This window comes from Pseudonaja textilis, chromosome 3 (genome assembly GCF_049901715.1).
Source record: "Pseudonaja textilis isolate UNSWEBS1 chromosome 3, rPseTex1.2, whole genome shotgun sequence".
NCBI lineage: Eukaryota > Metazoa > Chordata > Lepidosauria > Squamata > Elapidae > Pseudonaja > Pseudonaja textilis.
Window position 1 is genome coordinate 98,445,719 of NC_141992.1, and position 26,900 is coordinate 98,472,618.

Here is a 26,900-nt window from a genome sequence, read left to right on the forward strand (position 1 = left end):
GTGAAGAAGGCAAGGGATACCATCACTGACACCTGTGTTGCCAATGCACTCCGAGCAGGATACATGGACAAGAGATACTCCTTTAAGGAGATCTCTATTGCTAAACATCAGAGATTGGGACCAATCCTTTTACAGGCAATGGAATCACAAGAGATGCCAGGCGGAATTCAGGCTTTGGAGTGTTATGACGATGTTCCAGAAGATGACATAACTGTTTTTGAATAAATTGTTCCTAAGTATGTTTGCATAAATTGTTCCGTGTTTGAATAAATTGTTCCTGTATTTGAATAAATGGCTTGGTTTATTTATTTTTATTAAAATGGTGGATTTTTAATAAATTGGGGTGTTGCTTTGTGGTTCCCCTGGGGGTGGTGGCTGGGATTTGGCATGCAGTTGGTAAGTTACAAAAGGGTTGTTTATCATTAAGGTCTGCTTTGTTGATCAAAGGCAATGTGAAATGAGGGCAGGAAGGGAAGAAGTAGCAGCTTGTGCTTAACCGAGTTTCTGAACCTGAAGGTCCCTGCTCTTCCGCCACCTCTTTTGTTGGTGCAATTTACCTGGGGGGGTGTTCCAAGACCCTTTGAGTTTATTCATTCATTTACATTTCCCCAAGGGGCTGTTTTTTGGGGGAAGTGTTTCTCCCCTGCAATGCAGCCATCATCTCTCCTGGGCCCAGCAAGACACCGTCCTCCCCACTGGAGGGAGGTGGGGGTTTAGGGAAGTGTCCTGTTAATCATTAAAGCAATCTGAAAGAGCACTCTTTGGGGCCACCAGGATGATCTTCACCCAGCTCGAGCAAAAAACCCAGGAGCTCCCCCACTCTGCCCCCTCCCTGCCCACCCCAATGCCTGCTCTGCTCAAGTCAGAGATGGGGGGGGGGGGAGGAAACAAGCCTTGGATTCCCAGAGCGCACCTGGGAGGAGACTTGTCTAGGATGAAAACTAAACAGGGTTGGAGCTGGGATGGAGTCACCAGGAGAGGATTTCCAAGGCTGCAGAGAGAAGTTTAAAAGAGTGGGACAGAAGACAAAAGCTTCTTTAGCAACCCTCCTGTGATCCAAATGGTTGCAGTGGGAAATCGAGGTGGTGGTGGGGGAGAATGGGCTATCTGAGGGGACGAAGTAGTACGGCTGCTTCAGGAAGCAGAAATGCAGCGGGAATCTTGGGGTCATCTGATATTTATTCTGACAACAGCATATGTACATTGCATTGAGCTTGCAGTTGCATTGAGTTTGCAGTTGGGAACCTGATGCATAGGCACGCCTCGCCCCGAAGCGGCCGTGGACTCTGTCTTCAAGGGAGCTTTCGTCTCCCAATAGAAATGGCTTCGCGGCGAGGGGCTTGTGTATGTGCGGTCTACCGTCTGATCGAAGTGGCTGGTGACTGCACTTGGGAAGCTTCCATCGCCCAAAAGAGACTGCCTAAAGCGAGGGGACATGGGCAGCCACGTCTCACCCTGAAGCGGCTGGGGAGTCTGCCTTTGGGGAGCTTTTGTCAGCCGATAGAAACGGCCTTGTGGAGAAGTACGTGCGTATGGGCTGCTCTAGGTGGGGGAGGAAATTAAGTCACCCCCGAAAAGAGGGCCTAGCCGTTTTTTCAGGGGTCAAAAAAAAATAAGGCCTGGCCTTATTTTGTGAGAAACACAGTAGAAAATGTACTATGTAACAAGTTGAATACATAAGGAGTAAGGAATAGTGAATTAATAGGGAAAGGAATATGTAATAATTGTAATGTAATGTATAAGAATATGATTAAGAAACGTAAATGATGTCTTCAATGTTGATACAATTGTGTACTTTTTATGGTTTATTAAATTGTCGGAAAATTGAATAAAGTTTATTTAAAATAAAAACAAAAAACAAAGAGGGACTCCATTAGAAATTTCATTAGAAACAGTAGTTAGTAAAAAGCAACCCCCCAAAAAGGAAGGTTGGTGATAGGTATTCTCAGAGGAACAGAACCAGCCAGCTGCAGGCCAGACATACAATCTAGAGAGGTACGTTGTCTCCCTGGAGCAAAAATCAAAGATGTGGCTGAGAACATAACCAGAATAATTAGGCCCACACTTACTACCTTTTCTCCTCCTTTACACAGGGATGAATGACACAATAAAGAACCTGAGTACGATATTGAAAGATTATAAGAAACTAGGCAATAAAGTTAAGGAGCTAGGAGCACAAGTACTATTCTCACCAGTACTCCCAACAAAAGTTCAATACCCATTGAGGGGAAAAAGAATTATAGAAATAAACCACTGGCTAAAGGGTTGGTGTCACCAAGAAAACTTTGATTTCCTAGACCATGGACTGCATTACCTACACGAAGGACCCTTGAAAAGGGATGAGCTGCACCTCATGAAAAAAGAGAAAATTTTACTCAGAAAAAGATTAGCTCAACTCATCAGAAGGGCTTTAAATTGAGTGGGGAGGGTGACCAATCTTAAGACTCTCTAGTTTGGAACACAAAATCAATCATAAATCCCAAGAAAACAAATCAAACAATGAGGTAGGGAGTGATGAAAAAAGAAAAAGAAAAATTCAAACAAGTAGGAGATGCAGAAAGCATACCCATGGACAGGCATAAAAGTCTTAAATGCTTATGTCCAAATGCTCAAAATTTGGGGAACAAACAGGGTGAACTAGAAGCTATAGTACATGAGGGCAGGTGTGAGTGGAACAGTCTGCCTTCAGAAATCATGGGTGCACCATCACAGAAGGTTTTTAAGAAGAGACTGGACAAATCACTTGTCTGAAATGGTATAGGTCAGTGATGGTTAACTTTTTCAGCATTGGGTGCCGAAACGGGAGTGCGTGCACTGGTCACCTGGTCTTCCGCTTTTTAACATGCATGCATGTGCAAAGACCAGCTGGCCCGGTGTGCATGCACATGCCGGAACCCGGAAGAGCAACAGGTGACAGCTGGTGTGCCCAGAGAGATGGCTCTACATGCCACTTCCGGCACATGTGGCATAGGTTCGCCATCACAGGTATAGGTTCTCCTGCTTGAGTAGGGGACTGGATTAGAAGACCTTCAAGGTTCTCTCCAGCTCTATTCTATTCTAATTCTAACTCACTCCCACTCACATTGCACATATGCAGGAAAATATTGAGACTGAATATTTTAACGTGAGTCATTGGAAATGCTGAAAAGATCAAATGTAGCATCCATATTAATTTAAGTTCTTTCCCAAAAAACTGCATACACTTAACAAAAAACCCAAATAACACAGTTTGCTTATTACAAAGGCTGGTCCCACACTGTTCATATATGCACACATACTACACTGATACATTACAATATCCTAGGCTGGCAAGAACTCAATGTGTATGGAGGCCAATACCAGCTAAAAAATTGGCAGCTGTGGTTTGACATTGTTGTATATGTTGTCCTCAACACTCAATAACTTTGCCAGCCTACAAAAATATGCATACAACTTAAATAAGACAGTTCATTGATTATTTGCAAAATTATTATATTAAGAAATGTTAGAAATGTTAACAGTAATATACAACAAGAAAAGCAATACATGGGAAAATATCATGGCATAAGTTGCCCAAATTTCAGTTGGGCTTTAAATTATAATTTCCTATAGGCTCAAATTACAAGATTTTTTTAATCTACTATCCAGTTAACTAGATGAACATTGAAGTCTTTTGAAAATCTTTCATACTGACTTTTGTGGTATCATCTTCCTAAAGTTAAAGGGGAAATATCTACCAGAGGCAGCTAATCGTGCAGATGCTCCCAAGGCTACAGCTGGACTGTATGGAATACAGAATTTTGGAGAGCCCTGAAGCTCAGCAGTAAAGACCAAGGCATTGTGACCAAGGGCACAAGGTTCAAAGTAATGATTAGCATTATATACAGAAACTGTTTGAGTTCCAGGAGCATCATTAACTGTGTTCTCTGAAGCAGGTCTTCCTATAGTAAAGAGAAGAAAAATTGGTCAGAAGATTTGTTATAGGGATTAGATCCAGATGTTTTGCCCTAACCAATCTCACTTTAACTAGTTCACATTTCTACAATGTAAGTGTAGATTCTGCTTTCCCATATCTTCTCCTTAAATAATTATAATCCCACTTTTGATTAAACAAACATGAAGTCATATAAAATTACTCAACAAAACCAATTTTCATCATGAACGGGAAGTACTGAGTAGAGGAAGCTGTTCTCATGTCCCTAAAGGAAACCTCTGTCTAGACTGCATGATGATTTTTTATTTGAAACATGAAGACCAATAGAATCAGCTGTGTAAACCAGTATCCAATATTTCCCTATTCCCCCCCCATAGCTCCTCCATGTTAACCCTTTCAGAATCAGTATGTTCCATACTATTCTGGTTAGTCCCCATTCCTGATATTTCAGAATTTAGTTCTTCCAGGATTCAATAGAGACCTTCTATGGTTCAAAAGCTGATCATTTTGTAATCTCTACCAAATCTGATTTTGTAATATCAGCTCAGCTACAAATCAATTTTAAAAGGGTATGATATTTTGGCAACAAATTTAATGATACTACAGCAATAGCAAAGTTAGCATCATTAGAAGATTAATGCATAAATATACCATGCAACACAGAGGTCGATGGAGGAAGTTGGAAATGGCAAGCAGTCAATTTGTTTACATCGGATTCATTTTGACTCAGCTTTCCTGGTTCCTTGGAATGAACAATGGAAACATAAAACTCTTCTAATGTTTGTGACAAATAATCAGGTGTATCTCCAACAAAAGATTCTGTCTGCAGTCAAGTGAAAAAAAGAAACCTGCTTTAAAACACAGGATATCTATTTGTTTGACATTGTTACAATTAAAAGAAAACATCTGAAGCAAAAGCTTCATATGGCATAGGTGATGGTTACATAAATTTGGAATGGCAAATATGGCGAAGATCTGAAAAGTTTAACAATACACCTATATTTTGCATATCTTATGACAATTGCTATAGACTGTGGAGTATAGTTACCTGGTTGGGTAATGAAATATCTGCAAGCAAACAAGCAAGTTCAGAGAGCACCAAGGACTCTACAGTTCAGCCCTGAGCTATATATATATATTATTTTTTTGAAATTGTTATAGAACATACAACTGTTCAGTCTAATAAAAACATTTTTCCTAAATAGAAACAGTACAAATCAAATTACCTTTGTTTCTGCTGTCAAGCTCAGAATTTCATTTGGATGTTCCAGATTTGGATCATCTGCTGCCTCAATGGCACTAGATGCATCCCCGGTCTGCCAAAAAAGGACATTTATTCCAAGCAGAAAATGACCTCCCTCCACCCCTTAAGTCTTAGAGGGAGATCCAACCTTTAAAGTGATGACCAAAGGACCAGAATGGTGGGGAGAAAACAGAGGAAACCTATTTACATATGGAATAGCCTGGGACTCAAAAATACTATGGTACTGTGTCACATGCTGCTGTGTTCCCAGCAGTACTCCTGCCTGGAGACATCAGATCAATTTCTCCATAGCTTCCAAATTTGATTATTTTATGGGATTCAACATGGGGCTGACTTTGAAGGTAAGCAATATCTCTGTCCAGATTCCGGCAGTTACCCCAATTAAATCGTGAGTCTCGAGACAAACTTCCAAAACTTCAAAGGATTTATTGGGAGTTAACATGTCCGGCACTGCCTGGGTGTAGCCGACTCTGAGACACATAATTCATTGTCACCCTTGACCCTGGTTTTCCCCCACCCCTGGGTGTATCATAATTCATATCCTCCAATGAGACACATCCATAGCCAAGAGTCATCAATCATGTTCTCCAGTTAGATTTTTACGTGGCAGAAACTTCAGTCACCTAGTTACTATCTCTGAAAGACTATGTATGGAATGTACTTTCGATTTCCAAGCTGCTGCACTGCTTTTTCAAACCCCTTTCCCCCCTCTCTTTCTGTTGGCAACTCTAAAACGATCATAGAAATATTTTATGAGTTGACAATCTCCTTCAATTTCTGGGGACTTCATGTATGTATCTGTGCTGTCTTCTTGACAACACAACAGTAGAAATAGTTTGCCTTTGTTTTCTTTGATTTTGACATCCCAATCTAGCCTAACCTAAACCGGTCTAGGTATTCACCAAGCCTGACCCTGTTCAACTGCTAATCCCAGACATAATCAGATAGGCATTGCTAATTGTTGAAGTGCCATTAAAAAAAGGACTTTGATATTTTGAATGAAGCAAAAGCCCGTTACAGGATCGTAGAAGCATTAAAATTCTGATATTATGTGAAAGCATTCATATTTGTGTCCTATCCAATCTAGGAAATAAGGTTTGACTATGTAGCTAAATATCTGCTTCTTACCGAGCTTGCATACTGCTCTTTAAGACCTTAGCATCTGTTATTTGAGCAGAGCTTTTAGGTCATTAAGTTTTTTTAGTAGTGGCATTCATGTTATGAAATACAGGTAAATCTTTACTTATAATTGATTGTTTCTCCCCCTCCTCCCGAAAAAAAAAAAGATACTAATGAACCAGATTGAAAGTTCTGAGAGCTGGGCAACCCACCTAGCTAGTTATGCAATTGCATTTTAGGCATTTATGGCTCTTTGTCACTTCTCACAGTCATGTGGCCACAATTAACAATGAATTTTTGCTTGCCAGAAACCTGCATTTATTTTGTAGGCAATTGGTTTGCTTAACGGACAGCATGTTTGCTTTACAAACAGACTTCAATGACTGCCACAAAAATGTTATAAAATCAGGTTGGTCACATGATGAAATGAAATGAATTTATCACTGCCTTAAATTTGGTATTCTAGTCCATGTGGTATGCTTGCTGGCTTGTAATGATTTTCCAGTCTGTTTTTATTGACATGCCGTTTCCTTGTTTTAGTATTTTTGTATTTTACTCTTTTTAGTTACAATCTATTTTCACCAATTTAAACTCTGAATTTTTGTTTAAACTCTGGATTTTGGAGATAAGAGAGTACTGCATCTCATTTGTACCTTGGATTAGTAACACACAAAAAACAGTAACAAAATCTACCTTTTGAATCACACCTTGGTTGTGTTGGATCTTATTTTTGTTCCCTTCATCACCTGAAGTCTGGTCAGAAACTACTATATCAGTATGTAAATCATCAGAAATATTCTCATGTTTCTTTTTTTCATAATATGTTGAAGGCAACCAATTCTCATCCCAAATTTCTTGGCATAAATATACCGGCTCCAGGTATGGTACTTCAGGATCTGAGGACTGGCTTGCTGTATGCTAGAAAATGTTTACAACACTGTCATTTTAATTATATATTTAATTTCAAATACACTATTTTAGATAATCTGTTCATTGGAAAACCCTGCACAAAATTCCATTTATTAAAGTAATCCAATCACTTTTTGCTATTTTGTTCAACTCCTACACTGTACAAGTAGTCCTCACATACTGACTGCTTGTTCAACAATCACTTGAAGTTTCGAAGGCACTGAAAAAGGAGATTTATGAGCAATCTTTAAATTTGCAACCATCAGAGCATCTCCATAGTCACATGATTGCGATTTAGATGCTTGGCAACTAGCTTCCAACAAGCAAAGTTAAGCGGGAACCAGCAGGAAGTTACAAACCGTGGTCATGCAATAGCATGCTTAACAATCATGGATGATTCATTTAATGGCCCCAGCTGGAACTAATGTCATAAACTGGTGCAGTCACACGATAGAGTTGCTGATCCCAATTACCATCAGTAAGTGAGGACTACCTGTATCAACTTTATCATATAGCTTAATAAGTGTCCAATGATTTAAGGCACTAAAACATTTTAGTGTTTTATAGTTTCAAAATAAATATGGATGAAATTTGCTGAATAAGTACTCCAACATTCATGTTTAACTTTTATCAGACTTTGCAATATTTTTATTCATGTACTTTTTGATTTACTACCTTTTCAGTATACAAATAGAAAATGCTAAATAGTTGAAACTATCTTATTTTAAAGTCTTCTTTATGTATGCTTCATTTCCTAATTCCACTGACATATCTAATTATGTAATTTCACATTCATTGTTTTAAAAGGAAAAACACTGAAAAATGTATCAGTAGAGGCATTAACATTTGACTGCCAAAGAAATTTTTTAAACAGTATGAGAAAATATTTAAGTAAGATTATCTCATTCCCTTAGTAGTAGCATGAATAATAATATTGAAAGCTATGGACAGAAGACCAGTAAAATAATGACAATGAATCATACTCTTCGTCCGTGCAGTGATGTTGATAGAATCTACTTATCAAGGAAATTATGTGGATGTAGAATATTGTAAGTATACCAGACAGTTGAAAGAGAAAAAGGGGCATTGGAATACTCTCTGAAGTACAGTGTAGTCCCCTGCTATGGGGAGGGTTTTCCCATCTGCAAATGAGTGCTACAGTTGGTTTGGGTAGCCACAAAACACCCATTTACTAGAAAGTATATTAGAAGGATACTCTTTCATTATCTCCCTAGACTGTTTACTACCATACTACTTGTTTTTTCCCCAAGGCAGGTGAATGTACATCTCAACAAAACACTGGATGGCAGCTACTCATCATTTTCACGTTGGGTCCAGAATAACTGTTTGGAACAGAGGCTGGTGCTCTGCTTTGCATCATGTGAACACTCCTTTTAATTTAAAAATATGAAGACAGATTGTGAAGAAAGTCAGATAAATGCTAAGAGATTGTCAAGCGCTGCAGTAACAATACAAGGCACCAAGAAAAGTTGTTTGCTTTTGACTTTAAAATGTCCGTCTGGCTTAATGTAATATTTTTGGGATTCACCCAACCATACAAACAGAGTTACTAGATGCTAATTTTAGAAGAAAAACTGCCCCCTCCCTCTTCTGGGGATTTTTCAGGAACAGGAAAAAATACATGAGGAGAATAATCAGATGTTAGATTTTCCCACCTGTGAAACTACCTCATTATTGCAAGTCTCTGAATTTGTTCCTGGGAAGTTTATAAGAGAGTCCTGCTGAAGCAATGAAGTGTCTGCTTCTATGAAATCAGCATGCTGGTTTGGGTTTGGGTTTGGTTTGATATATAGCGTAAAAGGATTTAACTCTTTGAAGCCCTGTTAAAGTAAAAATAAAGAAATATTTAATAGCTTCCAGACTAACCTTGGAAACAAGCTGCACCTCAGGGTAGTTAATGGTATGTAGGAAAGACCTTGGACAAAGAGAGGCTGCAAGGGGATGATCACATAAGAAATAGTATAGCCCACAACTATAGTAGCCAGGGCAAGAGACTCAGAAGAGCCCTCCACTGTTTCTTCCATTGTAAAAGAATGGGGGTAGAGGAGGAATGTATTTTCAACTTTCAAGGTTCTCTCAAGGTGGCTTACAATAAAGTAGAATTAGCTCACCTGGTTGTGATTTTTATCTGGTTTAACTCACAAACATTACTTGTTTTCATTTGCTAGTTCATACAGCTCAGTTTGAGGACTTCAGTCCTATTTATATGATGCTACCTGAAGGTAGAGTTACAACCAGAACACTAATTTGTTAATTAGCTATGATGCCAACACATGATAGGCTTGCTTTCCTATTACTGATTTTTGATTTGTAGTTTGATTAGAAAATTAGGCTGTCTTAAAGGTAGTTTTATGGAACCTATTTCTTTATATCCAGATTACTTTTTAAAACATTTTTTAAAGTAGAGAGATAATTGATCCATGCTAAACTTTTTTTTGTATGATTATATTGTTTTAGCTATTGTAAAAAATAAACTCCCATTTCCTGTATGGATTTCTTTGAAACAATGTCATTACCTCTTATGATCTTCTTATTCCATTTTTTTTCTTTTCGGTGCAGCTCAAGTCAATCTGAGAATTACTTGCCATAATTCAGCACTGTAATCCCACCCCTTCATAACTTGTCTTCTTTTTACCTTGGAAGGAATGTTCTCCCTACAAATGACTGCATGACCCTCTAATTTCAAAACATTGTGCAAGTAGATGTCATCATCGGAACTGGTATCACAAAGGAAGAGGTAAAGGACGTCATTTATATATTCATCTACCAATCCCACCAGCAATTTCAGCTCACACAATCTTCGGAATTCCTTTATAGCACTGACAGACCAATCACCCTTCATGCAGGAAAAAAAGAGAGGATAAAGTAGAATATAAAATAAATACAAAGTTTAAATCTAGAATCAGAAAATCACAAATTCAAGTATTCTCAGTAATGGAAGGTTTTGGAATAATCTCTATTTTTCACCCTATTGTTATTTTGAGAAGATTTGGAGGAAAGAATGTTGTGCTATGTTGCCTTCAACCCCAGGGAGGGGGAGGAAAATACGTATAAATGTAATAAGTAAGGATATTTGCTTTGTTTTTCTTGATTTTTTGCCAGTCTGTTTTAAAAAATACCAGCATTTTAAATTTAACTTTTTCCCTAATTAATAAATCATCTTTAACTTTTCTACTCTGATACAGGCAGATGTGGAATCAATTACTTTTTATTTTCATTTACTTAAAAGTTTTATCCTGACCCTGCCCATTTTGACATGTGACATCTGATACACATATATGTCATTCATTAACAGAACAAGATAGAAATTTCCCAGGTTAATTTAATTTGGCTGGTGTAAGTTGATACAGTGGGCAAAGTAGGCACTGCATAGAGGTTTTTAATCTATGCGTTCATTTTCTTTCCTTCCGTTTTTCTCAAGAGGGATTCTTAAGTTCAGTGTCATCTTTCTTTTTGTTAAATAAGGCACAGACCTCTGGATTCAGGGGAGGCCTTTTCAGAAATAGGTGAACATACTTCAAGATGCAAATATGTATTTACTACTGCATAAATTCACCTAAACTGAAACAGAAAAAAATAAAATGTTTTCTTGAATACATAGTATGTTCCAGGAGGCAAACTACATGAAAGGTACAGGTATATTCTCAATTTGATATCAAGTTTCTTACAGCAAATTTCAAGGGCTACAACATAGGTTTCCTTACAACAGATTATTTTTATTTAGTGTATGGCATCTACAGAGGTCATACAATCACTGCTATACTAATATATAAAAGGAGTGTGTGCAGATTTTACTCTGGTAGTTGTTGCTGACTATAGGGGGCAATGTTCATCTCCATTTCAAGGCCATTGAGCCAGTGCTGTCCAAAACATTTTCGTGGTCATGAAGTCATGGAGTGCTATTACTTTCCCACCATAGTGGTACCTATTTATCTACTCGCATTTGCATGCTTTCAAACTGCTACGTTGGCAGGAGCTAGAGTAAGGATGGAACTCATCTCCTGCATGGCACTCAGGTCTCAAACTTGGGCTGCTACATCTTAACCACTAAGTGATCACACACATATATGCATATACACACATACATATGTACATATACAATACAATGTACTACATAAAATATATTTAGATAATAAATTCCAAATCACTGGGACAATCTGTGCTAGTTATAATAGAGAAAACAACATAAATCTTACAGTATTTGACAATTATGTATTTTAATATATGATCTGACTATCCTCACCATTAGTTTTATATCACTTGTGCTTTAACTATTTCCTGGATTGACTCAATCAGAAGTTTATTTTGAGCTTCTCAAAAATTGTGATTATCTCTTCAGTTATCTCCAACCAATTCCCCAGATGAGAACCAAACAAATAGGAAATTACATACCTTACTTGGCTTCACCCAGGCTAAACAGCAAGGGATAACTTGGGCAGAAAGTTTTGCATAGCAATGTCTGTTGGAAAAATGTCATAATAGGCTAATTCAGATTTATCAACAAAATATGATTTGATGTTGTTTTCCAATCCCTTTATATGTTTTTGATTCATATGACACTTTAAGCAATAAACCTTATTTCACAAACCAGTATGCTTTTATGCATACACTATTGAGCCAAAACCAAACAAACTTCACTATAGCTTGGTTCAGTGTGTGATTCCACCACTGACTACATACACAGGGGTGGGATTCAAATTTTTTAACAACCAGTTCTGTGGGCGTGGCTTCATGGGTGGGTGTGGTTTGGTGGTCATGTGACTGGATGGGCATGGTCAACTCAACATCATGTATATCAAGGGGCACTTCTCGTCGCTTGGCAGTGGAGATGCTGCCAGTGGGAATACTGCAACGGTCGTAAGTGTGAAAAACAGTCATAAGTCACTTTTCTCAGTGCCATTGTAACTTTGAATGGTCACTAAATGAACTGTTGTAAGTCAAGGATTACCTGTACAAAAATACAAAAAGCTTCTTTACTTGCAAAAAGCTGCCCTAAATACCAATCATTAGATTAAAAATACCTGCAAGCCAGAGTTACAAATCAGGCAGGATGCCAGAGCACCTTGAGGAATTAAAATAGTTAAAATGCAATGATAACTATCAGCAGCCAACTCTTGCTCATAAAATGAAACCCTTTAGCGGAGAGGTCATTTAAGCTCTCCAGAAAGAGCACACCCAGGAGAAGCAATCCTTAGATCCATTTGCACCACTTAAAGATACCAGCTGGTCTCACTCATCTCAAAAGATATCCTAAAGAAATCATCCAGATTTAAGGAAAGATCACATGCCCCCCAGAAAGGCAATAAAAAAATCAATGTCAAGCTTGCATCCTGCCTCTTGGAAGTACACCCCAAAAGGACAGCACCAGATACCATTAAAGCAATGAAGGAAGACCCCCTTCCCAGATAGAAAAAGAAACCATGAGGCAGGAAAAAATTCAAATACAAATAATTGAATCACAACAGCAGCTGTTGCTACTGTTACCAATTTCCAGAACAAATAGACACAGGAACTAGCAGATTTCTCAAACCAGTTTATTTTCAGGAACAGAGATTAATCTTTTTCTTTCCAAACGAAGCTGAATAGGGAAAATTATCCCATCAATAAACACAGGATTAAATGTCAACACAGAATTAAACTTCACCAAAAACCAGGTTTAGACCCAAACTCAGAAAGGGTATGTCAATCTTTCTAGCTAGCCAAGAATAAGTATTTCCAGGGGAGTATGTCTTCCCAACAGCAGTGTAAAAAGCTTAAAACAACCCTTCCCCTTTAAGAAAAAAAAACCTCCTCTGGAGACAGTTAAGTCTTGGCTGTCTGCAAAGAATGTAACAAGGGTGGAAAAAAACAAAAGGAGATTTCTTCTAACTACCAGGTTCTCCGAACTGCTTAGGAAGTTAACAAGGGGTTCTATAGAACCTGTCAGAACTGCTAGAATCACCCCCCCCGGCGCACATCCCATATACACATTACAGCATACTGTGTTGAAAGATTCAGAACAAAGTTTAACAGGTTGGCAAAACAAATTTGTAAAGCATTTTTTTTGTTTTCTTCCTTTTAAAAAAATGTTTTTGTTGCCTTGCACCTCTGTGAACTGGTTAGATGCTGGGAAACGGTAGAAATACAAAAAGTTCAGAAAACAATAAACAAATAATTGATTTCCATTCACATATCACACTAATAGATGCAACTAACAAATAAACCACAATCTGGTTTCCACCTGATGTTCACTACTCTGAAATGAATCACACTTCGCTTCTGTTTTCAGAGCATGCAAAACCAAAACCAACAAGCCACGTTAGGATTAATATCAAATGTGAATCTGGGCAGGGATTGTGTCTATACCTGCCATTTTATCTGTATTAATAAACTCAGGCATGATATTCCCCTCTGAAAAAAAAATCTGAAAAGTAGCCAGGGGTGCAGGGGTTGCCTAAGCACCCGCCGCGGTCCACACAGCACCCTGGTGGGAATTAAATTGGCAATGCCCCCTTGAAGCTTTAGCAGAGTAAAGTAATCAAAAGTGATTTTTCAAGATGAGTCTGCATGATAGTTTTATTATTTGACAAAAAATAATAATAAAAAGCACTGTGAGAATGCTCTCGGGCAAAGGACTTCACATTTAAAAAATAAAACAAACAAAAACAACAAACAAACCCTGCTTAACAGACAGAAAAACAGCCACAATGCTTCACCTCTAATTGGACTTTCTCTTTTTTCCCTTTCCTTTGATCAGTTTGTCTATGCTTCTTTCTAGCTAGAGCTGATAGCATAACTTTGAGTCTGGCCTGTCTTTTGGCTACAGTTGTTTTCCTCTTCAGTTCCAGATTGGCCCTCTTTGCTGCAAGCTTCTGTTTTATTGTCTTCGGTTCTTCCATGTACGAATTATGTGCCCTTCTCATATTTCTTACAAGACTTGGATTCACTGGGTCATGTTCAAGGTCCTTCCTTTCATACTGCTGTACAGCAGACTTCCCTGAAGCCTTCAATGAGTATTTAACACTTTGAAGAGCATCAAATGTCCTTATGCCAAGGCGAGATGTCTTGGAAGTTATAATGTTACCCTTTAGGCTGAAAGAACTCTCAACTTGGGGTCCATGGAAGCAGCTCATGATTGCTTTCATCATCTTGAAGAGGCAAGGATACTTTCCTGCTGAAGCAATCCCAGTCCACCAGTTGTCTATCATTGCTTGGTCTGCTGCACTAGGTATCCTGGCATCACTGTGATACCGGTGAACCTAGTCTAGTATGTAGGGCTCTACCTCTGAAGCTTCCAAGACATTTGGTAGAAGCTGTGGAAGTGCCTTCATGCACTTCAGTGCTTGGGAGTGTCCTCTCACAATGGGGTCTGTTGCCGAGAAATGAGCAAATAATTTGTTCTTGATAGGCAGTTTTTCCTGCAAGCATTTTCCAGCTGAAACATAGGCAGACCTTGCCCTAGTAAGGAATCCGTTCTTCACCTCCTTCTTCTCTTTCTTGAGAATCTCTTTTGCTTCAGGCCCAACAAACGTGTCTATACATGGTAACAAAGAAGTCTCAGCTTGGACATCTACTGCACACACTTTATAGTCACGAAATATTTCTGGCTTCACAAAGCATGCAAAGAAGTTCTTCGTCAAGTCTACAACTTCATCATGCAGTTTGTGGATTTTTGTCTCCTTCTTCTGAAACACCAGAACAAACTTCAATAGAGGCAAGGAAGCACAGTAGAAATGAAGGAGCGATTTGTGTAGCTGCGATTTACAAACAGCTTCTGTGTGATTCTTTCTTTTCGTTCTTTCCCCTCTCCTGTCATCTTCTTCTCTCTGAGCTTGACTTGAATTGCTCTGATAGCCCTGACAGCTTCGTCTCCAATATCCTTTGTGTTGAAGATACCCTTGCACAAGAAGAAAAAATGCTCACAATCGAATGAAGGTAGGAAGGAGAAGGAGAAGATAGTGTACACTTCAAACAACCTTAGAGTGTCAACTGCTACATCATACACACTAAGCCACCTGGTTGGAACGTATCTCTCTGGCATGGTGAACTTTGCTCCAAGAATGATGCTCAGCTCCTCCAGATACTGGCGAAGATCCGTAGACCATTTGAAATCATTGTAGATGGAGGTGAATAGCTCTTCTAAATAATGTTCAAAAGCACTTGAGAACTTCTTGCAAGAATTGTGTACATGATGACACACATCTCCATCAATGTCCAGGAGATGAGGAGCATGCTTTGTCCTTATCTGTGTCTCCAATCCAGCCTTTGAGCCCCTCTTAACATTGCAGGAATCCATGAGAATAGACATGACATTTTCCCACGGTATGTTGTGTTGTTTTAGCAATGCATCAATTTCTTTTTCAAGATTCTCACTGTTCACCACTATCAAACTAAGTGAGGCAAAGTGCTGAATTATAACCTTCTTCAGAGAATCAGAGTAGTAGCTCACCAGGACCATCAAAGTTTTCTTCTTGTTGTCAGAGGTTGCCTCATCAATGTTCATTGAGAACTTGCTGCTTTGCAGGTCCTTCACTAAGTCATCTTTGATAGTCTTTGCAAGGCCATATTGCATTTTATATGCAGTATTTCTGTCCATGGAGAGTTGACTTAGGACCTTGGGATCTCCAGCAAGAGCCTGTGACAAGCTGATCAAATCTGGTGCCAAGCTGAATGGAAGCGACTTCTCTGCAAGAAATGCCAACAGCATGGCCTCATGGTTAGTAACTCTGTCCACGAGAGGAACCGAGGCTTGAAGAGGTGGACAAGATGGTGCTACGTTTGACTTGAGGGAAGGGTGCAAGCCATACGTTGAGCTGGAGGTTGATGTTGAGGGAGCTAATGCAACTGTAAAAAGAGAGGGAGAGGTAAAACAAAGTAATATGATGTCATAATAATGATGATGGTGATAATAATAGCTACAATTATAATTATTATATTATTAATAACAATGTACTACTATAAAATTTATGATACTATGTACTGACATTTCCTATAAAATTAATATTACAGGAAAGAAATAATTTTTGAAGATAGTGTAAGATTTGTCACGCTTTAAAACATTTTTAGAAGTACAATTTATGACGCATTTACTTCATGTTTCAATACCAAAATACTTTGAAATTATTTACAAATTTATCTTCCCTAAAGTCATAAATGTTCATAGATTTCCTCTGAGGCAGATGTTGAATTGGAGGCATGATTTTTCTCCTGATCTAAACTTGCTGAGTTCACAATTGGTTATTTACATGTTGTTTATTCAAAATTGTTTGTGATCAAGTCTAATTATATGTTTATTTAATTTTTTTGTGTGGTGCTATATTAATTAATATGCAGGGCCTTCATGTACAGTAAACCAGTTTATAATAACCACTGATAAAGCTACCCTGGGTAAAAAAAAAAGACAAAATAAATAGAATAAATAAATAAATAAATTGAAAAATAAGTTTGGATGCATTCACTAAACACTCCTTCAATCACTTAATCTCTAATTAAATTTCATCAAATAAATCAAACCAGCATAAAAACCCCATTCACGTAAGATGGGAATGGAGCCGTCTACCTGAGCCGATCAACAAACCCCCACAGCACAGAGGCTTCACAGAGATGAAACTTACCACTAAGGCTGTAATTTGTCTTCCTAAGTTTCTTCACATCCATGTGTTTCTTCTTTGTGATATGCGCTTTATCACAACGAGGCCACCCTTTGCATAGGTGATAACACTTTCACACCAGACACAAAATGCTTTCCCTGGTTCCATGACTTTTCTGATGCATTCAGATATCATGGTGCCATCAACAGTTCTCTGGGTCCATTCCCAATTCCACCTGTCACGGACAGTTCCATCAATTTTCCTGACAAGGGCTTCATCCTTTCTTTCCAAAACTTTCCACCAAGAAGCCATGCTGTTTTTGCTGTCTTTAGGTACGGGAGGCCAAATCCAGCATGTGCAGTATAACAAGCAAAAATATTTGCGTGCTTTTATTTTCACACTAACTGCCTGGTTGCGCGAAATGCGTGAACATTTCCACACAGCGACTTTTGGACATGCCTACTATGACTGATTGAAACACAGGCTGTATGCATGATGCCAGCACGCGCCCCAGCCCCTTGTATACTAGCTCGCTCTGCCTGGCTGGCGTGGCTCATGGCCGCGGAGCTAGCTCTGACTGGATCGATCGGAGGCGCGAAAAAAAAACGAAAAAAAGTAGGAATCACTGTTCGGAAAAGAAAAAAATTGGAATTCTGATTTTAGTCGGAAGAATATCATGTATGTAAACTACAGTATTGGTCATCTCTGATATTCTTTTGCTTTAATAGCACATAATAGTATACCTTGTTAGATGTTCTGGCAAACTATGGGAAGAATCCACAAAGTAAAAATGACATTAGAGTGTACGAGTACAGCCTTCTCTAATATTTGATCTTATTTTCAGACTGAAGCACACTTTAACACAAATATACCCAATGTATTTTAATCTTTTAACTGGGTGGCTGAACTAAATTATTAAAATTCTTCAGGGTTGGAACATCAGCTCGATGGTTCTTGGATGTTTGCAAAGTCAAGGAACACACCATTTTATTACTGAATTTTTAAAAAACCCATATAAATAACTTTCAGAAGTATTACGATTGTCACAAAATTCCATAATATACAGTCCTCAAACTAAGTAGCAACATTTCTAGATACTACATTTTGATTATATTATTACTCAATTTTGATAAAACAAATCACATTTTAGTTTACCATGTTGCCCAAATTCAGCACTTGTACAACATGTAAATTCAGGTAATCCACAATTTAAGATGGTTGCATGTGATCAATGTGATGCAGCCATTAAGTGAGTCATATCTGATTTTACCATTCTTTTTGGTGTGGTTGTGAAGCAAATCAGCCTGGTTGTTAAATGAATTACACAGTAATTAAACAAATCTAGCTTCCCATGTTCACTTTGTTGGAAGCTATTTGGGAATATCGTAAGTAGTGATTACATGACCCTGAGATTCTGCAATGGTCATAAACACATCCTGGTTGCCAAGTGCCCAAATTTGGTCATGTGCCATTAGGGGGATTGCAATGGTCATCAGTGTGATGACCAGTCATAAGTTTTTTCAGTGCCATCATAAATTTGAATGATGGTTAAGACAATCATCAAAAGTCAAGGACTATCTGTATCACTTACTTGTCTTACATATCCTAACTTAAACATGATCTAAAATGTCAGATTAATGGCTAACTAATCAGTCTATCAAGAAATCAAAACCATCATAAATGTGGCAATATTGTTGAGTGTCCAACATTTGTTCACATGACTGCAGAACTTCCAATCCAGATCATGTTTCCTTTTTTAGGATGTCATAACTGTGTAAACTCGCTAAGCAACTGGCCGTGTGTAGAGGACTTCCTATAAGGCTGTTCCTATAGCATAGGCATTTTTTCTTTAAAAAACAGAAGCAACACTCCACTCCATCCTGTACACGTTTTTAGGAGGTGGAAAAAGGATTAGCTTTTCCTGGCCTTCCAATGGCTCTGAGCTCAATAAGCTGCAATAATAATGATCAGTAAATGAAAGTAGCATGGTGGCCTAGTGGTGAAGACACTTACCTCCCACTCAGAAGGTTGAAAAGTTCAATCCTGGATAGTAACAGATGTTTCTCTTTCAGAGCACAAAGAGAATTCTAATATTTACTGCAAAGTCCACGTAGGCATTAGGAAGGGCATCCAGCCAGTAAATGCTGAGCTCTATTTAGTCACCCCAACTTTACCCCAAATTAAGGGATTATGGAGTCATAAAAATATAGTGATCAGAAAATGTGATCAGTGTAAAAGTCTAATCTTGGAACAAAAGGGAGAAGGCAATGATAAGGATCTTAATTTGTCAATCTATGCCTGTGACTGCCAGATTAGTGTCCCAATCTTGATCAACATTAAGCCTAAACTATAGCATGTGGTAATGGGGTAATGAAACATTTATGTGTCATTATACATCTTTAAAGACAGTTGTTGTGGTTTGCCAGCAGCAGGTACGGACGGCTGAGGTCTCAGAGAGCGAGGACTCGAATGAGGGGCCTGCGTGTGATGCAGGGATGGGGCCAGGACTGTCAGAGAGTGGAGTGTTGCCTTCGGAGTTTATGGAGGCTGGCGGCAGTGATGCAGAGGACCCCAAGGAGCCTGTGCCCAGTGCACGTGTGCGCAGGGCTGCTCAAAGAAAAGAGCAGCTGCAGCAGCATGGGCAACTCGGGAGTAAGGTTGCAAGGTGATGGCCCCTCCCTTAAGGGATAAAAGCCAGTCCTCAAAGGTGGGATTCTTTACAGGAAGAAAAAAAGTTCTTGCACTTCACGTCTTGTGGAAGTTTGGACTATCCTAGTTTGTGTTTGGAGACTTTTGGTTTTGAATATTTCCTTGCAATTTAATCTAGTGTTCTTGGCAGCCTTGCACAAACTTGGCAAGGCTTGTTCTCATCTGGGACAATTAGTTTTCATAGCGTTTTTACTGCGAATGAATGCAATTCACAGAGAAGCATTAAAAAGGTTTTGCTTTTATCTCTGTTTGGTTTTTGTTTGCTTGGAACGAGGCTTAGGTCAGAACAACAGTTTACTTACTTGAGTAGCCTCAGTGAAGATTTTTGAACTATTGTTATATTTCCGAAGTCTGGGTAAAACACTTCCACTTCTTGGTCATTAAGAAGTCGATGAATGATAACTCGGTACCACCATTTATCTTTAGAATTCTTTACACAACAAAGCTGGCCGGGACGGATGAAGGTTTCAGGTATGACGTAACGATTAGCTACATATTTACTAGAATAGCATCGCCTGAAAGAGAAGATTCAAATTAATCACTACTGTAGCTTCCTGTATATCTGGAAGGGTCTGGTACTACCAGTTTAACAAATTTATTAAAAGGTACAAGTTTACATGAGCTACAGCTCTGTAGTCTGCAAAGGTGCTACCAGACACTTGTTTTTTGGCTACCATAGATTAATACAACTTTCCTCCTACAACATTATAAACATGGATGAGTACTGAACTGCGCTGGATTGAATTCCATGGGAATACTTGTAGAAAAAAACAGAAATTGGTCTCTGAGGCTTTATTTGGATTGGCAAAAAATAATCCAACTTTAAAAATCCCATTTTTTAACCAATCTCATTTTTAATAATAATAATAATAATAAACAGATCAGTTTAGAAATAGCAGAACAAAGACATCCTTCATTTCCATGGACTACTTCTCTCCTTTCTGTAGAAAAGCTGAAATTTCCAATGGTAGGAACTTCCTACTCTTTCTTGAAGAATACATGTATCTTATACTGCTCATTCATCTTCTCTGATGTATTTAAGGTGACTCTGCTGTTCTCACATAGCAGAGCACATTTTCTTTCTAATCACAGATGAGGACTAGGAAGCAGCTGGACTGTCAATATTATAATCCCAACTGGCATCTTAAACAATCTCTCCATATCTCATACACATGGATTCATACCTAATAGCAGGCTAGGTTATCTAGTACTATTCTATAAAAAAATCCCTAAATCTAAGAAAAATTCAAATTACACAAGAGCTTGCTCTTCCAGAGACCATCGTTTGTGAACTGTCCTTAAATACCACTATCCGCTTCTTACTATTCTACAGAGCCCCTGATTATGACATACAGTAGTTCATGCAAACAAACTAACTTCACTGCTGACGTGGGCTGCCTCTTGTCCACATCCTCTTATTTTCCTTGGTGACCTCAATCTACCTCTTATAGATTGGATCCTAAATGAATGTACATCCGAACACATACATGCAACCCTGTACAATACCGCTACTACACTGGGACTGGATCAATTAGTAACAAACAACACTAGACTTAACTGCCTCGACCTCATCTTCTGCACCAGCTCAAACTCAATTTATGGCCTACAAATACAAGAACCCTTTTCAAACAGTGACCGCAGTATGATTGTGGTCATACAGTACAATCTAGCATGATTGACAAACAAACAAACAAATAAATAAACAAATAAATTTTCTATTTTCTTCAAAATTGCAAAAATGTTTTCTATCTAATCTTATTTGCTATTTTTTCTTATGGAAATAATACAAACAAGTTGTAGAAATCTGAATTATTGAGAGATTATAATGTTTAAGATTTTCACCACAAATTTTCAAACAATCATGACAATTATAAAATAAAATGTTGAAAGTTCACACTTTGAAATGTGCATGGATAACCATCTTGAGAGAAGTTGCATTGCAAGTGGTCGAGAGTTATGGATTACAGGCATCCATGCATAGAAAACAAAGTGAATTCTCACTCTCCCTTCAATTTTAATAAAGTTTGTGCAAAAGCAGATATCCCCAGAACTCTCAAAAACTACTCAAATATATCTTCACCTCATTTCAATCATAATATTTTCCAGCTCATCAGAAGTTTCTCCACCATAGATCCGGACATGGAATTGTGAAGGGGACACAATGTCCTCCACAAATAATCCAACAAAAGCATTCTTGTCAAACTTAGGGAGAGAATAAAGAGTTTCATCTTGAACAGCATCTGGTGGTATTTCTTCTTCCATTATTTCCTGTATAATATTATCTTTCTTTATGCCTAGGTGCTGCAAATGTAAGGAAAGAAAAAAGAATCACCTTCACATAAAACTCAGGACTAATGTTCTTGGCTGAAAAACCAATGCAAGGAAACATAAAAGCTATTCTTTCAAATTTTTCTTTTTCTTTTTTTTAAATAAAATTTTATTTGGGTTTTCACACATACAAAATACAAGTAAAACATCTTTTTTGAAAATAGCATGGTCCCGGGTTGAACTTCTTTATACAGACACAAAGCTCAATTTCATGCTCCTTTTTGTGTTCTATTCCATATCTTATACTACTCTACATTTTCTATATAGTTTTCCCCCTCTTTTAATTTTCTCAATTTTATTTTGATTATCTCATCTCAATTCAAATCATTATATTTATACTTTTGTCTGTTCTGTTTCAATTTCATATTAACTTTTCTCATTAAACAAATTTTCTCCTGTAGTTACTAATTGGAGTATAACACCTTTATATCTTTTAATTACATCCATTCAACTCTTATTTAAACTTCAATATATACCTTAAGGTTATGACCTTCAATATAATACATGATACGTAAGTTTCAATCGAACTCTGCTTGGTACATTCTTATAGTACGCACTATATTCTTTAAAAAAAAAGGATTATAAATATATGTAATTATAAACCCTCATTCCATTCCAATTCAGTTTTATCATTAATAATCATTAAAATCTTAACATCTTTAACACTTCTTTTCAATTAAATATCATACTTCCTTAAAGACACATATAATCTCCATAATTAATTTTTCCCTTTCTCTTCATGTTTTGTAAATCATTAAATATTCATTTTGTTACAATTATTTATTGACAAGCAGTCCATTGAATTATGATAGCTATTTTATCAAACATTTTAATCATACATTGTTTCATATTTTCTAAAGTTATTTCTATTTCTAATATAACAATACTATCTTATGTACCTTTGCAGAATCCCCTTTTCCATTAAATTTTCACCCATTATCTCTAAATAGACCCTGTTTCTCTATATTTTGTTTTTGTCCTTGTTAACTTCTTTTCCTTTCTTTCTTCCCTCTCATCTTCTCCCTCCCCTTTTTACCCCCTTGCCTCTCTACTTCTAATTCTCTCTTCTGCATTTCCCTCTTCTGTTGCTTTCGGATTTTATACTTATTTTTCACTCTATTTGGGGGGGGGAGTTGTTTTTCCCAATCTTAAACTTTCCATTCTCTTTCCATTCTTTCCCTTTTTCCCCCACCTAAGATTACCTGTTCATTAAAGATGGCTTCTTCTTTGTCGCAATCTTCTTGTTCTACAGGCATTTCTTGTTGTTTCTCATAGTTCCAAATCTCCATTTCTAAAAACTGAAATACGAAGCCAAAAGAACCTCCCTTCTTGTGCATCTTCTTTGTACTTTCTAAGTTCCATTTTCAGTTCTTCTAAAAGTGGAGCCATTTTAAACAGCTTTAAATAGTCACCCAATTGATTTTAGTCATTCAAAACAATAACCAAAAATCCAGAAATCATGAAGTAATCCAAATAGTCCCAAGTTATTTCTTCTTATTTCTTTTTCCACTTCCTCTTCCTGGGGTTTTTGTTGCGATATTTCAATTAAAATGTATCTTTTGGAAGTCTTGTTGAGATTCTGCTGTAAGTTCTTTTTAATTCCAGGCAGTCCTTCTCCCTTCCAGATCCTGCCCTTTTATTCTTTTTCTCTCCTTTTCTGTTTTCAAAAGCTTTTGATCATCCAGAAATCTTTATTATCCCTTTGACTTTTTATTTTCAGCATTAAATATCTATTAATGTCAAAATGGATTTTTTTCCAATTTTTTGCTTAAGTCTCTTAGCTGTCAGTATAGGAAAGGGAGAAAAAAAAACAAATCTTTTCCCTTTTCTCTCTCCTTCGCAGCTTAAAAATCTTCTTAGGGAACAATGTTATTGTTTTTTTTTTTAATAGTTTCAATTCCAGGGTACCTTATTTGTTGCTTTTGCTGTTTGACCCGGTCAACCAAAACTTTCTCTTATCTTCCTCCTGCACATTCTTTTCCGGTCGAGTTCTTCTTTGTGGTGGTCATTTCTGACCACTGCTACAACCGCCTTCGGGAAAGGGAGTAATGGCCAGCTGGGGAGGAGACATGCGGCTCTCCTCAACCCTGCAGGCAGTCTCCCCCTTCTTCACCACCTCTACGGGGTGGCTTAGCCCCGAAACCAGCCGGCTTGGGGCGCAGAGACGAGGTTTTGGTCTGTCGCCAAAGAAGTTCAAACCGGAAGTCACACTATTCTTTCAAATTTTTCATTGTGATGTTTGAGCTTTGTGATCTTTGTGACCTCTTTATATTTGAATTGTGTATACTCCATTATATTACAATACACATATACACAGAAATTTGAATTGAATGACTTGGCCAAGTATGATTACACACACAAGGAATTTGTCTCCAGTGTAATAGTGTTGCCTGCTTTATTTTTGTAAGTTGGATATAATTTTCAAAAGATATCCCTACAGTTTCTCCATCATCCAGATATCTCCCACCTTCATTTTATATATCATTTAACAAATAGAAAGGATTGCATAAAATAGCATGAACAAATTTAAAAATTGGCATTAAATCAGTGGAAGAATACACATCTTGAAAGGTATGAGAATCTTAATATCTAAAAACTCTTCACACCAACATTATCCCATATTTTTTTCAAGGAAGCAATAGAATTAATTATTGGTTACACATGGATGCCAGTCAATTTCAAGTACTCTTAAATGAAACTTTTTTTTTACTTTTCAATCAGGGTTTAAGCTCAATTTTGCACATTTCCTGAAATAATTTTTGCCAGGAAAATAATGTGAGAACTCAGTCTCATTGATGCATCCTCTCATCTTTGGAATACACTGATATATTTTGAAAAATCCATTAGAATTTTTCAGTGATTACATTATTTTAGTTGTAAATTCAAGAAGGAATGCTGAGACATTGCTGTTCAATTTTTCCAAGAGATATGTTTAAGGATCTTGGAAGTATTGAATTGATTTGGAGTTAAATTATCATTAGTCTAAACAATCATTTTATTCCTTTTTATCTAATTTAATTATTGGGTAAGCTAAATTAGTACATGGAAATAGTAATGGATTTTATGAGACTAAAAAAGATATTCAGCATAGATAAGGTTAAGGACCTTGCAACAGTTGATTGTCCATATTAATAAAGCTTTATAGACAAAATGTGTTTTCTCAGAAGGATCAGATTCAGAGTCTGGTAATTTTCATGGTTTATTTTTGTCCCTTAGAAAACAAGTAGCCTGTGTGAATTATAACATTTTTTCTCCAGCCAAAACCACCTAATCTATCACATATCCACACAAACATCCCAGGATAGATTATAGACTGGCTTCAGTTAATCATGTCTTAATAGATTCTCATTTGGACCTCACACAGCCCTTGGAAGTGCATTAGCAATGTCATATTATTAAAAATACGATTGAGACTACTAAATAGAATTGAAAAATATGAATATGCAGTACCGGTACTTCAATAGCTCCATTCCATTTTGGAACCAATTTAACACCCGTCTTTTCCTCATTTTGCGGCTTCATCTCTAGTAAGATAAAGGTAAAGGTTCCCCTCGCACATACATGCTAGTCATTTCCGGCTCTAGGGAGCAGTGATCATCTCTGTTACAAAGCTGAAGAGCCAGCACTGTCCGAAGACATTCCATGGTCATGTGGCCGGCATGTCTAAACGCCGAAGGCGTACAGAACGCTGTTACCTTCCCACCAAAGTGGTCCCTATTTTTCTACTTGCATTTTTACATGCTTTCAAACTGTTAGGTTGGCAGAAGCTGGGACAAGTAATGGGAGTTCACTCCGTTACGCGGCACTAGGAATTCGAACTGCCGAACTGTCAACCTTTCTGATCAACACGCTCAGCGTCTTAACCACTGAGCCACCGTGTTCCATTTTCATCTCTAGTACAGAGTACCAAAAGATTACTTCTCTGTACAAATGAATACTAGATCTTGAGTTTTCTTTAGAGGCCACACTGGCATTGGGTACAGCAATTGATATTTTAAGTGGTGGTGCTCACATAGTAAACACCTTCCCAGAAATTTATCTGGTACCCTTGTCACTATCACTCTGAAGTCAGGCAAAGCCATTTTTATTTTCCCTGCCTTTTCAGCTCTTGGATTTTATTGCTGTTATTGCTCTATGCAACTTTGGTTATATTACACTTATTTAAAGTTAAATGCTCTTTTATATAGAAACATATATTATTATTATATCACCGTACCGGCATTACCATCTTTGTTACTACATGGAACTTAGTCTCCAGTTTCAGAGAATCCTCAGAAGGGGAATCCCAAGTGGGCAGTTCGTGCTCTTCAGTGGCCTCCTGGCATGCTAATACATCAGACTGAGAAATCTTACCATTTCTTTGTTTTTCTGTAGGAACAATATAAATTTATAGTAGAACACAAATAAATTTTCATTCGAAAATAAGGAAAATTTTGTACTCAAGAATGCTGTACAATAAATATTGGCCCAAAGAACCCCGTTATAAATTATACATTTTTAAACAACACTGCTCAATCTGGCTGTTTTAATTTTAGAGAAGAAAATTCAGTGGGACATACACTCCAAACTCCTGCAGTGATTTTCTAGTGAAACTCATGCCTATCCTAGTGCTCTTTGCATTCGAAAATGCAGAACACAGAAATTTTTTTCAGAAGCACAGAGTTCTCTTTGTAGCCCTCTGATTTTTATCTGCCCCCCAAAAAACCATGTTAAGTCATACCTGGGGGGTGTTATTTAGTTTTTTTAAATTATTTGTACAGTAACCCTTCTTAAAACACAACTTTGTGTGGCTCATAACAATAAACAAACCTGAAATATGAAAACTGTAAAGCATAAAACCATAAGATTATTTACATTCAGCTATTAAAGCTTTAAAATTCGAGTTTCAACCTTTATGACACCTAATTTGTCTGATCTTAGTGAAAAACAGAAATACAAGCTATAACTAGCTTTGATTCATGTTTCATCTCTATTCTGAAGTAGGCTACGCAACTAGAGCAATTTCATATGCAGGAACATTTAAGTGTACAAAGCCTCTCTAATAAATATCACAAAACCCCTTGTCACC

General features: G+C 37.5%; 2 protein-coding genes across 2 annotated transcripts in view; both read right to left on the reverse strand.

Moving 5' to 3' along the window:
* Positions 1–3,628: 3,628 nt before the first annotated feature.
* TDRD5 (tudor domain containing 5) overlaps positions 3,629–26,900 on the reverse strand; it is a 29,463-nt gene continuing 6,191 nt past the window's right edge. Inside the window, exons 7-16 of the mRNA XM_087928691.1 lie at positions 26,049–26,200; positions 21,585–21,805; positions 19,807–20,019; positions 11,619–11,685; positions 9,862–10,062; positions 8,882–9,046; positions 6,990–7,214; positions 5,140–5,229; positions 4,565–4,736; positions 3,629–3,920 (exon numbers count right to left, since the gene is read on the reverse strand). Coding sequence (XP_087784817.1) covers positions 3,664–3,920; positions 4,565–4,736; positions 5,140–5,229; positions 6,990–7,214; positions 8,882–9,046; positions 9,862–10,062; positions 11,619–11,685; positions 19,807–20,019; positions 21,585–21,805; positions 26,049–26,200 — 1,763 coding nt within the window. The 3' untranslated portion in view covers positions 3,629–3,663. The remainder of the gene's footprint in view (positions 3,921–4,564; positions 4,737–5,139; positions 5,230–6,989; positions 7,215–8,881; positions 9,047–9,861; positions 10,063–11,618; positions 11,686–19,806; positions 20,020–21,584; positions 21,806–26,048; positions 26,201–26,900) is intronic.
* LOC148126229 (uncharacterized) lies at positions 14,600–16,904 on the reverse strand. Its single transcript, XM_087930459.1, has 2 exons — positions 16,820–16,904; positions 14,600–16,049 (listed from the first exon to the last, which is right to left on the reverse strand). Exons 1-2 carry the CDS (start codon positions 16,860–16,862, stop codon positions 14,911–14,913), a joined length of 1,182 nt encoding a protein of 393 aa, XP_087786585.1. The 5' UTR covers positions 16,863–16,904; the 3' UTR covers positions 14,600–14,910.

Coding starts and splice junctions, on each gene's coding strand:
- LOC148126229 (XM_087930459.1), bottom strand. CDS start 16,862: ATGGATGTGAAGAAACTTAGGAAGACAAATTACAGCCTTAGTG. Junction 16,050..16,819: donor GACAAATTACAGCCTTAGTG/GTAAGTTTCATC, acceptor CTCTTTTTACAG/TTGCATTAGCTCCCTCAACA.